The 19,048-nt window shown below is 29.1% G+C and overlaps 1 protein-coding gene across 1 annotated transcript; it reads left to right on the forward strand.

The window, feature by feature from the left end:
- Nucleotides 1-1,077: 1,077 nt before the first annotated feature.
- On the forward strand, nt 1,078-18,722 carry FANCI (Fanconi anemia complementation group I). Its single transcript, XM_075310476.1, has 14 exons — nt 1,078-1,257; nt 4,193-4,647; nt 4,711-4,946; nt 5,008-5,117; nt 5,177-5,627; nt 5,691-5,779; nt 9,171-9,283; nt 9,341-9,606; nt 9,676-10,007; nt 10,090-10,254; nt 10,321-10,481; nt 10,555-11,278; nt 17,116-17,516; nt 17,591-18,722. Exons 1-14 carry the CDS (start codon nt 1,147-1,149, stop codon nt 18,537-18,539), a joined length of 4,563 nt encoding a protein of 1,520 aa, XP_075166591.1. The 5' UTR covers nt 1,078-1,146; the 3' UTR covers nt 18,540-18,722.
- The last annotated feature ends 326 nt before the right edge of the window (nt 18,723-19,048 follow it).

Below are 19,048 nucleotides of genomic sequence, written 5' to 3' on the forward strand. Positions count from 1 at the left end.
TTTTGGATATCGTATATGAGTGTTTTCGACGTAGTGGGGATTCTCAGAAGCGCCCCCAAGTTACTACGAAAAAGTTTCTCATCAGTGCAATTATTAGGTGCCTATTTAGATCAATTTCGAAGGACGCCAATAAGAACCCCTGCAAACTATCAGAAAAAGTGCATTTTAAGGTAATTTTAGAAGAATCATTGTGGTCAAGTAAAACACGATTGTGTAGATGTTTATTGATTTGATTAAACATTTATAATTTCTTATAAATATAACATTTTTCGGTTTATCTCACCACATTTAACATAATTTTTTGCATTAATAAAAGAATGATGTTGAGTTTTAAGTAGCAAGTTACATATTGCAGCGTCTATCAGCCAGTTTGTTTATTTTCAATGGAGACAGCGTGCCTGGAAAAATATTTGAAAAACGATCACTTTATTCTATTTGGAAAGTCGAAAATTGTTCACCATATACCTTTCACAATTTTAAGCGTAATATCTATGTTTTCAGAACTTTATTTTCGTTTTTATTTAAATAAAAAATAACAAGCTGGTTGCGCTTGGCGTTTCACAAAAAATAAAATGGCTCTTCTAACAGTAGTGATGGCAAAATACTTTCATGTACATTTTGTACTTTTTGATATGCTTCCCCCATCACAGTTCGCGATGGTTGTGTTGACATTTACGAGTCTGTGGTAGCGATGAGGATGAAATGGAACTTTGAAATGCTGGCAGGGTTAAGTCCGAAGGCATAATCGATACTGCTGCATGTTTATGGGATCGATAACAAATTATTTAGTCATCGCCGACAAGTCGTATCGATGCGACACACTGTCGTGTCGTGTCATGTTCGGCACGAGCACTGTCGTCCGGTATAACTGATAGTCTGTAAAGCGCATTAGAAATCTGCTATTTCTCCACTTCGATTAAATGATGCAAAGCGATAAATGCATTGAAATCTGTTAACTTAATGCAACTACCTTAAATAAGTGTACCCTGTAATCTTCTGACATGCAATGTATAAAAGCAAAATATATGGCAACACGAACATATGTTTCTTTTACAGTTTAAATAGCATTGTAAACAATAATTGACCCGGGAGTAGTGATCAGTGGAACAATTCCTACTTTAAAACTAATGCTTAATTTATATTGAGATGGCTTCTGGAAGTAAACAACAGCCCCTAGATATACAAATTATACGCTTGGGAGAAAAGCATAACATATCCCAATTACAGACTTTAATCGATCAAACATCAACAAAACAGGTAATCAAATGTTGGACCATTGTTCCAATGATAATGTTTCTGCGTATTTAAATAGCAGCTGAATCTAGTGAAATTATTATTTAGGAAAATTTCCGACTACAAGTATTACTGACAGTCGGTCTATAGTGTCATTGAAAATCATGATAGGAAGCCCAGAATTGAGAAATTGAGATAGAAGAGAAATAGAGTGGCGAAATACCCAGATTATGGCCGGATCTAGAAAATATATTTTTGGGAAGTGATCCTCTGTCTTCACTGGTATTACTGGGAGTCTATTCTATAGTTTCAGTTATACTCATCCCAGAATTGAGAAATCCTGACTTTCCTGGATACAATAGGAAAGGAGAAAAGTGGCAAAACACACAGATTATGTGGCCCTAGCAGTGAGGTCAAAATTTCCATATACAACTGTAGATACTGAATATAGTCACGTATGTTCGTCAATTGGGACCTTCGGCAAAGCGTCAAATGCCCTTACGGGAATGGAAGTAAAAAAGTTAGCTTTCTAGATTTTAGTGTGTTTGAAACAGATTACGGCTTTAGTCTTTCAAATGCAATACTGACCTATACTTTGAGATCCTTTTAAACATTATAACCTTCTAGAATTTGTCTCTATTGTCTATTCTACAAATTCTAAATAAAAGCTTCATGATGTTTTTTTCATATTATTTCGTTTTAAAGCCAAAACGCCAGATTTTATCTTTTTTTTAATTAATTGATCCTCCATTTAATTTGGTTCCTGCCCAATTTAATTTTATTATAGGGCCGTTTTAGAGGTAGAAATGAAAAAAATCCCTGTACAGATGTGTTCTAGAAAGCCATCGCGAGCCAAAGTACCAGAAGAGTAACTTAGGTTAGGTATAGTGGCAGCCCAAAATGTCAGGCTCACTTAGACTATTTGGTCCATTGTGATAACACGTGGGTGAAGAAAATTTTGTCAAAATTGTATTTTTACACGTGAAAAAATTAGTGTATCTGGCCAGATATATCCATAGAACATTGTGTCAAAATTTCTATAGAAAATTTTATTTCTATACCCATTTTTGTCAAATTTTTATTTCTATAGAAAATTTTGTCAAAATTTTATTTCTATGGAATATTTTGTCAAAATTTTATTTCTATAGAATATTTTGTCAAAAATTTATTTCTATAGAAAATTTTGTCAAAATTTTATTTCTATAGAAAATTTTTGGAAAATTTTATTTTTATAAAAATTTTTGCAAAACTTTATTTCTATAGAAAATTTTGTCAAAATTTTATTTCTATTTTATTTCTATAGAAAATTTTTGCAAAATTTTATTTCTGCAGAAAATTTTGTCAAAATTTTATTTCTATAGACAATTTTGTCAAAATCTTATTTCTATAGAAAATATTGTCAAACTGTTATTTCTATAGAAAATTGTAGAAAAATATTTTTTGTTGTTTTTTTGATTTCAGCTTAAAACCATACATTGACTAAACTACAAGTGTAGCTTAACCAACAGAGGAAAAGAATGTTTGTCAAATTTATTTGGGCAAAGCCCTATAGACTGCAAGATGGTTGGATGGACGCACGTTTCGGAATTACCACATTCCTCATCAGCATCCTCTACTTTCAGCAAAACTATCAACCAATTATCAGAATAAATTCAGGCAGTTCATTAAACCCAACAATATTTTTTTTTATTATTTTGTCAAAATCTTATTTCTAGAGAAAATATTATCAAAATATTATTTCTATAGAAAATGTTTGCAAAATATTATTTCTATACCCATTTCTATAGAAAATTTTGTTAAAATTTTATTTCTATAAAAAATTTTGTCAAAATTTTATTTCTATAGAAAATTTTTGCAAAATTTTATTTCTATAGAAAACATTGTCAAAATTTTATTTCTATAGAAAATTTTGTCAAAAATTTTATTTCTATAGAAAATTTTTGCAAAATTTTATTTCTATAGAAAATTTTGTCAAAAATTTTATTTCTATAGAAAATTTTGTCAAAATTTTATTTCTATAGAAAATTTTGTCAAAATTTTATTTCTATAGAAAAATTTGTCAAAATTTTATTTCTACAGAAAAATTTGTCAAAATTTTATTTCTATAGAAAATTTGAACGCATTTCCCTTTTCTATAGAAAATTTTTGCAAAATTTTATTTCTACAGAAAATTTTTGCAAAATATTTTTTATTATTTTGTCAAAATCTTATTTCTATAGAAAATATTGTCAAAATGTTATTTCTGTAGAAAATTGTTGCAAAATATTATTTCTATACACAATTTCTATAGAACATTTTGTTAAAATTTAATTCTATAAAAAATTTTGTTAAAATTTTATTTCTATAGAAAATTTTGTCAAAATGTTATTTCTATAGAAAATTTTGTTAAAATGTTATTTCTATAGAAAATTTTGTCAAAATTTTATTTCTATAGAACATTTTTGCAAAATTTTATTTCTATAGAAAATTTTTGCAAAATTTTATTTCTATAGAAAATTTTGTCAAAATTTTATTTCTATAGAAAATTTTGTCAAAGGTTTATTTCTATAGAAAATTTTTGCAAATTTTTATTTCTGTAGCTATACCCATTTTCGTCAAAATTGTATTTCTATAAAAAACTTTATTTCTATTTTATTTTGTTTCTATTTTATTTCTATAGAAAAATTTGTCAAAATTTTATTTCTATAGAAAATTTTGTCAAAATTTTATTTCTATAGAAAATTTTGTCAAAATGTTATTTCTATAGAAAATTTTGTCAAAATTTTATTTCTATAGAAAATTTTGTCAAAATTTTATTTATATAGAAAATTTTGTCAAAATTTTATTTCTATAGAAATTTTGTCAACATTTTATTTCTATAGAAAATTTTTGCAAAATTTTATTTCTATAGCAAATTTTGTCAAAATCGTATCACCTACCACCCTGTATTAAAGAAGCCTTTAATCTCTTGTAATTTCAGCTCACCACATTACTTAACAACAAATTGGGCCGCAATGATTGCACGAACCTATGGAACTATCTTCTTCAAGGATTTAATCCAAACAACTTCGATTCAAGAGAGAAACGTTTTGCTTGTGTCAAATGTTTCCTAGATGGTCTCCTCAAAGTTGAATTGAGCTACAAGCAAATGTATGATCTGATAACACGTCTATGTCAAGATTTGAATACATTTTCCAGTGATCAATTGGTAGATATTCTAGAAAATTGTATTGATGGTATGCGTATGGGTGATCCAAAATGTGTAGGCTGGAAGGATTTACTGCCAGAGACATTGCATGTGCTCTCATCGCTACCACATTTAAGTGTGAATGGGATATTAATGAGTGGAGCCGAATATAGGGATACAACAGTAAAAAATTTGAGTTCCATGAAATGGCCCAATGAAGTGATAACACCAATTGCCGATATGTTCAAGTGAGTCTTTTGAAAATTTAAAATGGCAAAATATATGGAAATGTTTGTTTTTTCATTTTCTAGAGAAATCCATTTAACACCTGCCGAAACTATAACAGTTCTCAACAAGTTTTCCAGCTGTTTACAATTCTTGTCGCCGGATGCCTTGCCTGCATTGACTTATCAGTTATTTTCAATGTGCTCCACAGCATCTCAGATAATCATACCCATTTTAGCTTTGGAGAAATATTTTCATCGTTTTTATTATAAAAAACTCTTCGATGATATGAGTAGCAATTCCACAGACTTTGATAGTATTGGTATGAAAGAAACTCCCCCCCCAAAAAAAAATGGTCTCCACAACATTTTTTTCCATTTCAGATGCATTTTCCGATCGTGAATTAAGAGAAGCAGAAGAAACCATACTGCATCATTTGAATTATTGTACACAATACAAAATTAATGAAATGCAAATGTCCATTGTGCTAAGAGTATGTAAATCCAAATTTTTCATCTATTCCAAGTTTATAAATTTTCTTAATAATTTCAGAATTTTATTGCTATGCCCGATGTTATTTTAACCCCATTTGTTTTAAGTGCCATTTTGTCTATGTCCTCGTGTAATCGTGAACCCGACTCCCGTCTATCCTCCTCTATACTTTTACCATTTTTACGAACTGTTATTAAGCACAATCAAGACGAAAGTACATTATCCGATTATTCTGTTTGGTGTCGTGATAGTCTACAGCGAAAACAAGTCGATTTGGAACAAATTTTCACCGTACTCATTGATCAAAATAAAGATGGTAAAGATACCATAACACCGGGTTTGGTAAATTTGTCTTTTGTCCTGCTGAAAGCCAAAAATAGCCCACAATTAAATGAGTTGGCCATTGGTTTCCTAACGAAATTCATAAGAAAGCGTTTTGTGTTTGGCCAAGGTATAGTCAAGCGATTGGCTGAATGGATGGTTATTGAGCAAGAACAAAATCAATATTCTGGTAAGAGTGATTCTCATAATCCTTTAAAATGATATTGGATTCCATTCTTATTTACTTTTACAGAATGTCTAACATTATTGAGTGTTGCCGATACTTTTACAGTTTCTGAGTGTACAAAAACCATAAATTATGTCATGGACTATTTCTTATGGGTAAGTACATAGTTAATCAAAATATTAATTTTCGATTTCGATCAACGAAGGAACTCTTGCATTGTGAAAACATCAATAATACATTCAAAGAAACAGAGAGAAAAACATGTTGGAACAGCAAACAATCTACTGTGAATGGGGAAAACATTAAAAATTTACTTAAGCAGCAAAGTCATCATGGATTATCTTTTGTGGATCTTTTAATATAGAGTCGTCATGAACGATGATCTTTTCGTATAGAAAAGTCATCAAGGAAGATATTTCCACGTAGAAAAGTCATCAACGAAGATATTTCCATGTAGAAAAGTCATCAACGATGATGTTCTCACATAGAAAAGTTATCAAGGATGATCTTTTCGTATAGAAAAGGCATCAACGATTATTTTTTCGTATGGAAAAGTCATCAACGATGATCTTTTCGTACAGAAAAGTCATTAACGATGATCTTTTCGTACAGAAAAGTCTTGAACGACGATCTTTTCGTACAGAAAAGTCATCAACGATGATCTTTTCGTACAGAAAAGTCATCAACGATGATCTCTTCGTACAGAAAAGTCATCAACGATGATCTCTTCGTACAGAAAAGTCATCAACCATGATATTTTCGTATAGTATAGTCATCAATCACAGTATTTTCATATAGAAAAATCATCAACCTTGTGATTATCGTATAAAAGTCATCAACGATTTTCTTTTCGTATAGACAAGTCATCAACGATGATCTTTTTGTATGGAAAAGTCATCAACCATGTGCTTTTCGCATAGAAGAGTCATCAACGATGATCTTTTCGTATAGAAAAGTCATCAACATGAAGACAAGCAATCAATGAGAATCCTTTCGTATAGAAAAGTCGTCAATTTTGTTGTACAGAAGTGTCATCAACGATGATCTTTTCGTATAGAAAATCCATCAACGATGATCTTTTTGTATGGAAAATTCATCAACCCTGTGCCTTTCGCATAGAAAAGTCATCAACGATGATCTTTTCGTGTAGAGAAGTCATCAGAAAGATCATTTTTCATGTAAAAAGGCCATCAAACAGGGTCCTTTCATGTAGAAAAACCATCAAACAGGATCCTTTCGTATAAAAAAGTCATCAACGGCATTTTGAGTATAGAAAAGTCATCAACGATGATTTGTTTTGGTATAGAAATGTCATCTACAATGATCTTTTCGTATAGAAAATCCATCAACGATGATCTTTTTGTATGGAAAATTTATCAACCCTGTGTCTTTCGCATAGAAAAGTCATCAACGATGATCTTTTCGTATATAGAAGTCATCAGCAATGATCTTCTCATGTAAAACAGCCATCACACAGGGTCCTTTCATGTAGAAAAGCCATCAAACAGGGCCCTTTCGTATAGAAAAGTCATCAACGATGATCTTTTCGTATAGAAAATCATCAACGAAGATATTTTCGTATAGAAAATCATCAACGAAGATATTTTCATATATACAAGTCACCAACGATGATCTGTTCATTTAGAAAAGTCATTAACTATGATATTTTCGTACAAAAAAGTCTTCAACGATGATCTTTTCTTTTACAAAAGTCATCAACGATGGCCTTTTCGTATAGAAATTTCATCAACCATGATCTTTTCGTATAGGAAAGCCATCATGGACGATCTTTTCGTATAGAAAAGTCACCAACGATGATCTTTTCGTACAGGAAATCATCAACGAAGATATTTTAATATAGAAAATTCTTCAACGATTATCTTTTCGTATAGAAAAGTCTTCAACGATGATCTTTTCTTATACAAAAGTCATCACCATGGCCTTTTCGTATAGAAAATTCATCAACCATGATCTTTTCGTATAGAAAAGCCATCAACGGCGATCTTTTTGTATAGAAAAGTCACCAACGATGATCTTTTCGTATAGAAAAGTCATCAACGATTATCCTTTTGTATGGAAAAGTCATCAACCATGTGCTTTTCGCATAGAAAGATCATCAACGATGATCTTTTCGTATAGAAAAGTAATCAACAATGATCTTTTTATGTGAACAAGCCATCAATCAGAATCCTTTCGTATAGAAACGTCATCAACGGCCATTTTTTCGCATAGAAAAGTCATCAACGATGATTTCATCGTATAGAAAAGTCATTAGCAATGATCTTTTCATGTAGAAAAGCCATCAAACAGGGTTCTTTAGCATTTTTTTCGTGTAGAAAAGGCGTCAACGATGATATTTTTTGGTATAGAAATGTCATCAACGATGATCTTTTCGTATAGAAAATCCATCAACAATGATGTTTTTGTATAGAAAAGTCACCAACGTTGATCTTTTCACATAGAAAAGTTATCAATGATGATCTTTTCATATAGAAAAGTCATCAACGATGGTCTTTTCATATAGAAATGTTATCAACCATGATCTTTTCACATAGAAAAGTTATCAACCATGATCTCTTCGTATAGAAAAGTCATCAACCATGATCTCTTCGTATAGAAAAGTCATCAACGATGATCTCTGTGTATAGAAAAGTCGTCAACGATGATCTTTTCGTATAGAAAAGTCATCAACGATGATCTTTTCATATAGAAAAGTCATCAACCATGATCTCTTCGTATAAAAAAGTCATCAACGATGATCTCTTCGTATAGAAAAGTCATCAACGATGATTTCTGTGTATAGAAAAGTCGTCAACGATGATCTTTTCATTTAGAAAAGTCATCAACCAGGATCTCTTCGTATAGAAAAGTCATCAACGATGATCTTTTCGTATGAAAAAGTCATCAACGATGATCTTTTTGCATGGAAAAGTCATCAACCATGTGCTTTTAACATAGAAAAGTCATCAACCATGATCTCTTCGTATAGAAAAGTCATCAACCATAATATTTTCGTATAGAAAAGTCATCAACGATGATCTTTTCGTATGAAAAAGTCATCAACGATGATCTTTTTGCATGGAAAAGTCATCAACCATGTGCTTTTAGCATAGAAAAGTCATCAACCATGATCTTTTCGTATAGAAAAGTCATCAACGATGATCTTTTCATATATAAAAGTCATCAACGATGATCTTTTCGTATGAAAAAGTCATCAACGACGATCTTTTTGCATGGAAAAGTCATCAACAATGTGCTTTTAGCATAGAAAAGTCATCAACGATAATCTTTTCGTACAGAAAAGTCATCGACGATGATCTTGTCGTATAGAAAAGTCATCAACAATTAACTTTTCGTACAAAAAAAAAAATCAACAACAATAATTGTTTTGTATAGAAAAGTCGTCAACGATGATATTTTATTTTAAAACATTCATCAATGATGTCTTTTCGTTTAGAAAAGTTGATGTTTTCATATTGAAAAGTCATCGATGATTATATTTATTTTGTAATATTTAATATTATATTATCAATTTAATATTTCTAGCTTCCTGGTGATCAATCAATGCGTATGATGTCATTCATTTTACCAATTTTAAAAATATCTGCCCTAGTTAGAGATGCCTTTATAGAAGTTTTGCGAAAAGCCATGACATCAAGGTGAGTTAGACAACTAAACGAAATTAAAATTAAATATTTTGAGGAATTTCCTTTTAGTGATATAAGAACACGACGCATGGCGGTCTATGGATTTTGTATGATTTTGAAACAACTAAACAACAGCAACTCACAACGTTCACAAATGAGTGCATCGGGTATGTGTACCCAACTTAGTATTTCGGGTATATCATTAATGTCTCAGACAACTTTGGGCAATCGCAATAATCCACAAAGACATTTTGATATGTTAACTTTGGAAATTATAGGAGTGCTAAGAAGTTGTTTCAATCAAACATTGGATATTAAATTATGTTTATATGAAAGTAAGTGGATATTTTAAAATGAATGAGAATTTAATATAAATCTATGTTTCGTTTGTTTGATTGTTTTAGATCTACAAAGAGCTGTAGAATTAAATCCCAAATTGGTACCACATGTTTTGCAATTTATAGATTGGCATTTTCGTTCTTTCTTCACGGTTCCCATAGAGGATGATGAGGAGAGTCAATTTGTCATTAAATTTGATAAAATTGTCGCTGCAAAAGATTTACAAGAGTGTGATATCGAAATATATGATAATTTGGGTAAACTGTTGATATTTGTCAGTCATTGTCTTGTCATATTTGAGAAGTTTGAAAATGAATATGATACACGTGAGATAAAACGATTGATTAAATTATCTTTGGAAAATGTCATAGGAAGAAAGATAAAATTCGAAGATCTGGTAAGAATTGTTTTTATACAAGAAAGATTTATCCAAGTTTTCTACAGAAATTAAAACTTTTCATTTTCTATTTTTTTAATAGACCGGTTCCTTAACACATCTAAAAAATGAATTAATTTTGCAACAATTGAATTTCATCGAGGGTTTAATGGCTCATAGTCTGTTGACTTCAAAACAGACTAATGAAAATGTGAAACAGCTATTGCCACTCTTCAAGGAGCATGAGCATTTAACTGAAGGTCTTAAGGTGAGTTTTTTAAATTTTATTTTATTATTTTTTTTAAAAATTCAAAATTTTTTTGGTTTCATTTAGTCTTTATCACATAAAAAAGGTCCCAAGAAAACTAAGCCCACCAATGATAATGAAATTTCAAATATTACCATCAATGGAGTTCCTGTAAAGAAAATCCATTCGCAAGCTGAAAATATATGGGATTTAAGTATAATCGAAAGATTTTTAAGGCTGTTACATGAGTAAGTTTCTGCGAGAGCTGTACCCTACTCAAACAAACTATTAATATGAAAAAAATCCTTTCTCTCCACCCAGGGATATTGTACCTTTTGCTGCGCGTCAAGATACCCAAGCATTAAGATCCAAAGTATCTTTGGTTAACTATGTTTTAGAAGTGGCTGCTGCCAAAGTATCACAAATACGTTTAGAACCTTCATATAAACAATTATCACATAGCAAACGTACATTGAAATATCTTACCGATATAACAAAAGTCATCTATGAACGTTGTATAAAACGTTTACACGATGTTTGGCGTAATTTTGATATGCAAACTGCCTCCCTGGCCATGGAATGCTTTCGACAATGTGTACAAACGGCCAATGAAGTATACAAAGCGAAATTTCAAACGTTTTTTATTAAAGGTTTCGATTTTCATATGCTGGACAAAAGTAAAGAATGCATTGCTGTGCTGCAAGATGTAATGGACGAGTTTATGAAGGAGGAATTTGATGAAGATCATAATGCCAATGAATCGCTATTGAGTGATACCAATGGACGTAAAATTCCTATCAATATCTTTTTAAGTTTGGAAGTTTTATATGATAATATATCATTTGGTAGTCGCATGACTATAGAATCCTATAATTGGTTATTGAAATTCTGTAAAACTTTTGTGCTGAATACCAAAGAGATGGGCATTGTCCATAAACTATTGTTCAAACAAAGGCAAAAAACTCATTCGGGAGCATTTTTCCAATCGATACCAGAGCATTTGGGGAAAATATGGTCACATATTAAAGAGGAAGAGACACAATCGGTGAGTATTGAAATAGATATTCCATTACCAAAGCTTTAGTTTTCAACAAATTTTAATCAAAGGTACACTCATAGAAAAAATTTTATTAAAAACAGTTGTCAAAATTTTATTTCTATACAAAATTTTGTCCAACAATAACAAAACAAAAAGAATGGAAAAAGAAGAGGAAGCACGCTCAAAATAAACCCAGCCAACCGAATTCTAATCGACGATTTGACAGTGGCATACAAGGCCGTAGCCAGGATTTTAATTGGGTGGGGGAGGGGGGTGGGGGGGTTTTCAACTTAAAAAAAAAATATTCATATAATCTCATGTGTAGAAAATTTTATTTATGCATACAATATTTATGTATACAATATTTTTATAATATTAAATTGAGCCGACGGGCTTTTTGGGCAGCAAATAAATCAATTACTTCTTCAGTCGGCACATTTATTCGGCGATGAACCGACATTAATGCCAATCCATTGAGTCTACTCTCGCTAGTCGAATTTCTAAGATACGTCTTTAATCTCTTCATTGTTGCAGGGATGGAAAATGCAGTACTATAGTACTTTTTTCAATACTTTTTCACCCCGGTCAGTACCGTAGTACCCCCGCGAATGATTTAGTACCTTTTGTGTAGACATTTTTGAGTCGATATCAGATTAATGGTACAATATCTTCGACAAAATATTTTAATATTTTGAGAAAGTTTTTATCAACCTTATTTGCTAATAGTCTTTTACAAATATGGCAAAACAGACATGTTCATGTGGGAAGAAAATCTCGATTTTGTAAAAGACATAGTCAAAAACAGGATTTTATTGATCTTCAAGAATGTTTTAGTCGAAAAACGAATGCGATTCTATATTATCGATTTTTTATTTCGGTACAAAATGTTGCCAAAATTTTATTTCAATTGAAAATTTTGTAAAAATTTTATTTCAATTGAAAATTTTGTAAAAATTTTATTTCTATAGAAAATTTTTGCAAAATTTTATTTATATAGAAATTTTCTATATAAATAAAATTTTGACAAAATTTTATATTCTTTAAAATGTAGTCTCTTGACAATAATTTTCCAGTGAAATTTTTGTAAAAAGTACCTTTCCGCTCAAAAAATACCTTTTTTGTACTTTCTTAAAAATTGTATTTTCCATCCCTGAGTAACTGGCAAATTTACCAAAATTTTTAAAAGAATATGCACGTTTGGAAATATCTCTTTATTGCACTCTCCAAGTGCTTCCATCGCTGAATTAGGCAGGTTCTTTTCGCAGGTTTTGCGCCATTTCATTTACACATGTGTGTTTGGCTATTTCGTTGTTGTTGCTATGGCTAAACAAAGCGAGTCATGTTCACAAAAAGAACAACAAACACAAATAAAAAGCAGAAAGACATTTTTCAAAAATGAAATTTGTGGTGCGAGAACAAAAACAATTTGTTCTTTTCGACCTTCGTTTGACGGGCTTTTCAACTAGTATTCTATGATTTGTGCAAGTTTTATAGGTAAGCGTTTTTCAAAATAAAACCTCCAGCTTTTCTTCAACATCTTCGATAAGATTTTTCTATGCAGCTAAAAATATATATTTATTTATATAAAAATATTCATTCATTTGGGGGGGGGGGTGGGTTTGATCCCCCTCACCACCCCCCCTGAATACGGCCTTGGTGGCATAGGAAAAGAGATATGTTTGTTTTGAATTTATTTCGGCATAAGCCGGCTATCATACAAAACCTTTTTTCGGGAGGTTAAAGTGTGGTTCATTGTTGGGTTTAATGAACTGCCTGAATTTATTCTGATAATTGGTTGATAGTTTTGCTGCAAGTAGAGGATGCTGATGAGGAATGTAGTAATTCCGAAACGTGCGTCCATCCAACCATTGCAGTTTATAGGGCTTTGCCCAAATAAATTTGACAAACATTCTTTCCCTCTGTTGGTTAAGCTACACTTGTAGTTTAGTCAATGTATGGTTTTAAGCTGCAATAAAAACAACAACAAATTTTATTTCTATAGCAAAATTTTTTCAAAATTTTATTTCTATAACAAAATTTTGTCAAAATTTTATTTCTATAGAAAATTTTGTCAAAATTTTATTTCTATAGAAAATTTTGCCAACATTTTATTTCTATGGAAAATTTTCTCAAAATTTTATTTCTATAGAAAATTTTGTCTATTGCAAAATTTTGTTAAAATTTTATTTTAATTGCAAAATTTTGTTAAAATTTTATTTCTATAGAAAATTTTGTCAAAATTTTATTTTTATAGAAAATTTTGTCAAAATTTTATTTCTATAGAAAATTTTGTCATAATTTTATTTCTATAGAAAATTTTGTCAAAATTTTATTTCTATGGAAAATTTTGTCAAAATTTTATTTCTACAGAAAATTTTGTCAAAATTCTATTTCTATAGAAAATTTTGTCAAAATTTTATTTCTATAGCAAAATTTTGTCAAAATTTTATTTCTATAGAAAATTTTGTCAAAATGTTATTTCTATAGAAAATTTTGTCAAAATGTTATTTCTATGGAAAGTTTTGTCAAAATTTTATTTCTATAGAAAATTTTATCAAAATTTCATTTCTATAGAAAATTTTGTCAAAATTTTAATTCTATAGAAAATTTTGTCAAAATTTTATTTCTATAGAAAATTTTTTCAAAAGTTAATTTCTATAGAAAATTTTATCAAAATTTCGTTTCTATAGCAAAATTCTGTCAAAATTTTATTCCTATAGAAAATTTTGTCAAAATTTTATTCCTATAGAAAATTTTGTCAAAATTTTATTTCTATAGAAAATTTTGTCAAAATGTTATATCTATGGAAAATTTTGTCAAAATTTTATTTCTATAAAAAATTTTGTCAAAACTTTATTTCTATAGAAAATTTTTTCAAAATTTTATTTCTATAGCAAAATTTTGTCAAAATTTTATTTCTATAGAAAATTTTCTCAAAATTTCATTTCTATAAAAAATTTTGTCAAAATTTTATTTCTATAGAAAATTTTATCAAAATTATATTTCTATAGAAAATTTTATCAAAATTATATTTCTATGGAAAATTTTTGCTCAACATTTTATTTCTATAGAAAATTTTATCAAAATTTTATTTCTATAGAAAATTTTGTCAAAACTTTATTTCTATTATTTTGTCAACATTTTATTTCTATAGAAAATTTTGTCAAAATTTTATTTCTATAGAAAATTTTGTCAAAATTTTATTTCTATAGCAAAATTTTGTCAACATTTTATTTCTATAGCAAAATTTTGTCAAAATTTTATTTCTATAGCAAAATTTTTCAAAATTTTATTTCTATAGAAAATTTTGTCAAAATTTTATTTCTATAGAAAATTTTGTCAAAATTTTATTCCTATAGAAAATTTTGTCAACATTTTATTTCTATAGAAAATTTTGCCAAAATTTTATTTCTATAGAAAATTTTGTCAAAATTTTATTTCTATAGAAAATTTTGTCAAAATTTTATTTCTATAGAAAATTTTGTCAACATTTTATTTCTATAGAAAATTTTGTCAACATTTTATTTCTATAGCAAAATTTTGTCAAAATTTTATTTCTATAGAAAATTTTGTCAACATTTTATTTCTATAGAAAATTTTGTCAACATTTTATTTCTATAGAAAATTTTGTCAAAATTTTATTTCTATAGCAAAATTTTGTCAAAATTTTATTTCTATAGAAAATTTTGTCAAAATTTTATTTCTATAGCAAAATTTTGTCAAAATTTTATTTCTATGGAAAATTTTGTCAAAATTTTATTTCTATAGCAAAATTTTGTCAATATTTTATTTCTATAGAAAATTTTGTCAAAATTTTATTTCTATAGAAAATTTTGTCACAATTTTATTTCTATAAAAAATTTTGTCAAAATATTATTTCTATAGCAAAATCTTGTCAAAATTTTATTTCCATAGAAAATTTTGTCAAAATAGCAAAATTTCGTCAAAATTTTATTTCTATAGAAAATTTTGTCAACATTTTATTTCTATAGCAAAATTTCGTCAAAATTTTATTTCTATAGCAGAATTTCGTCAAAATTTTATTTCTATAGAAAATTTTGTCAAAATTTTATTTCTATAGAAAATTTTGTCAAAATTTTATTTCTATAGAAAATTTTGTCAAAATTATATTTCTATAGAAAATTTTGTCAAAATTATACTTCTCTAGAAAATTTTGTCAAAATTTTATTTCTATAGCAAAATTCTGTCAAAATTTTATTCCTATAGAAAATGTTGTCAAAATTTTATTCCTATAGAAAATTTTGTCAAAATTTTATTCCTATCGAAAATTTTGTCAAAATTTTATCCCTATAGAAAATTTTGTCAAAATTTTATTTCTATAGAAAATTTTGTCAAAATGTTATTTCTATAGCAAAATTTTGTCAAAATTTTATTTCTATAGCAAAATTTTGTCAAAATTTTATTTCTATAGCAAAATTTTGTCAAAATTTTATTTCTATAAAAAATTTTGTCAGCACGTTCAAAAACACACCCAGCCAACTACATTCAAATCGATGATTTGAGTTTGGCAAAGGAAAAGAGATATGCTTGCAAATTTGTTTAGGCAGTAGCCGACTATCAAACCTTTTTTTCGGAAGGTTCAAGTGTAGTTCACTTTGGGTTGAGTGAATTACCCGAATTTATTCTGATAATTGGTTTTGCTGCAAGTGGAGGATGCTGATGAGGAATTTGGTAATTCCGAAACAGCTGTACATCCAACCATCTTGCAGTCTATAGGGCTTTGCCCAAATAAAATTGACAAGCATACTTTTCCTCTGTTGGTTAAGCTACACTTGTAGTTTAGTCAATGCATGGTTTTAAGTTGAGATAAAAAAACAATAATGATTGAAGAGAAACCAACAATAACAAACAAAACGAATAAAAATTTTATTTCTATAGAAAATTTTGTCAAAATTTTATTTCTATAGAAAATTTTATCAACATTTTATTTCTATAGCAAAATTTTGTCAATATTTTATTTCTATAGACAATTTTGTCAACATTTTATTTCTATAGAAAATTTTGTCAAAATTGTATTTCTATAGAAAATTTTGTCAAAATTTTATTTCTATAGAAAATTTTGTCAACATTTTATTTCTATAGAAAATTTTGCCAATATTTTATTTCTATGGCAAAATTTTGCCAAAATTTTATTTCTATAGAAGTTTTGTCAAAATTTTATTTCTATAGAAGTTTTGTCAAAATTTTATTTCTATGGAAAATTTTGTCAAAATTTTATTTCTATAGAAAATTTTGTCAAAATTTTATTTCTATAGAAAATTTTGTCAAAATTTTATTTCTATAGAAAGTTTTGTCAAAATTTTATTTCTATAGCAAAATTTTGTCAAAATTTTATTTCTATAGCAAAATTTTGTCAAAATTTTATTTCTATAGAAAATTTTGTCAAAATTTTATTTCTATGGAAAATTTTGTCAAAATTTTATTTCTATAGAAAATTTTATCAAAATTTCATTTCTATAAAAAATTTTGTCAAAATTTCATTTCAATAAAAAAATTTGTCAAAATTTTATTTCTATAGCAAAATTTTGTCAAAATTTTATTTCTATAGCAAAATTTTGTCAAAATTTTATTTCTATAGAAAATTTTTGCTTAAAATTTTATTTCTATAGAAAATTTTTGCTCAAAATTTTATTTCTATAGAAAATTTTTGCTCAAAATTTTATTTGGTAGAATTCTACCGACAGTGGAAACCGTGGTTCCATGGCGATGTGTATTTTAGATTTGGTCCGGTCAAACTTTTGGCCGTATATACTTGTTTTTTTTGTTTTGTTCTATTCTTTTGATTGCGATTTTATTTTATGTATTTTATATTCCCAACACAGGATTCTGGAAGTCAAGGTGGTTTTCAATTGAAATCCATTACTGGAGCAACAGCTGAGTCATGTCTTAATTATCTTTACGATTCTCTACGTAAACAAATCGAGGATGTCGACTATTTTATTATAAAAGCAAATAATTTGGCCTACAAATGCCGCATCGTGCCCGAAGATGATCGTGATTACTGTTTGGGGTCTCTTAAATCCATGGAGAGATCAATATCCATGCAGTTGGTACATATTTCCAATACAATGTATAATTTAACGAATGTCTGTATTCCCCTGGGCAACAGCATGGATGGTTTAATGAAACTTATCATGCAACTTTATATATGTTTGAAAAATCTAACGAAACACTTTCTAAATTGTTGCTCAGGAGGTGTTAAGGTGTCATTGCAAGGAACAAAGTGAGTATAATTAATAAAGCGATTTAATTAATGATATTTTCATGTTCAATATGTCATTATGAATTTCATTTTAGATTTGATTCCTTGCTGCATGTGGTGGGTAAGCCTCTGCCAACGAATATATATAGCCTGATAACCTATATTGAGAGCAATATTTTGGAGGATAAAACAAAGAAAAAATCCAATCCCCAAGCCGATAAGGCCAAAGTATTGAGGGAAACCAAATTTATACCCAAAATTATTCTTTGCATTGAGAATTTCAATAAACATGTTATACTGTTGGCCAAGAAAACCAATGATCGTTTGGCAAATTTTCTACATTTTGGAACAGTTCGAGATTTTCGCATCAAAACTTCGGACTTAAAGGCTGCCATAGATCGTACCTTGTCGCATAGCAGTCAAATTGAGTCTATTGAGAGTGGAGATGAAGATGCTGATGGCGATGGTGAAGAATGTGAAGTTGAAGATAATAATGCAACCATTTTGAAAGAACTGGAAGATGATGTTATAGCTTCACAACTGGAAGCCAATAAGGAAAATATTGAAGACGAAAGTAATGAGGATGTAGATTCGGAAAAAAATTCGGTGCAAAGCAGAAGTTCCACGCCATCAAGTGTAAGTGAGAAAGGTAAAAAATCACAAAAGAAAACGGAGCCCAAGACGCAAAAGCAAAAGGAAGATACGAAGAAATCTAAAGCAGTAAAGAAATCAGATCAAAAGCCTACACAATCTAAGAAGGCTAAGACGACGGAAAAGACGGCCAAGAAACCTCAAGTTATGGAAATCGATGATGATCCCAACAACGGTGATGTAACCATTATTACACCCGAAGATGCCGAGACTTTGGAGCATGAAAGTGATCGTGATTCTTGTACTCAGTTAATGAAAAATCTGGCCAAAATAAATGCTAAAACAGCTAAAAAACGTTCGCTACGAGAATCCGAACAACAAGATCCCGATGTTTTATGTGTTCCACCTTTGGAACCATTAGCCAAAAAATCGAAACGTGGTCGTAAGAAGTAATCGTATATTCGTAAAGCAGTTTAAATTCATGTAATTCTTCCAGTGAATATATATTTTTTATGTAAAATTTTCATTTTATGTATGTCTGCATAATTTGTATTTCTTTGTATTTTTTATATGTTTTTTATTACAGGATTGTACGAAATAATAATTAAATCTTCGTCACAATATAAAAAAAAAAAACATTTTTATAATACATTTTTTGGACTTGGATGGGAAAATGCTTATGCTTTATACGCCGTGTGCTTGTCTCATAATCGACGATACTGGCTAAAATTTAACCTATACTCTTCGGGGTGTAATTTCCACGCAGTTCCCATTGGGACTCTCAGTATTAGCGATACCAAATGGAGAAAATTTCAAACTGTACAAAATAATGCTTTGCGGATTGCCACGGTATGTCTCTCTAAGACACTAGAGCAGCATCTGCAACATGAGTCCAAGAGGCTATCAATGAGGCAACACTGCGCCCTTCTAACCCAACAGCACCTGATAAAGTGCAGAGGAAT

This window comes from Haematobia irritans, chromosome 5 (assembly GCF_050003625.1).
Source record: "Haematobia irritans isolate KBUSLIRL chromosome 5, ASM5000362v1, whole genome shotgun sequence".
NCBI classification, from domain to species: Eukaryota; Metazoa; Arthropoda; class Insecta; order Diptera; family Muscidae; genus Haematobia; species Haematobia irritans.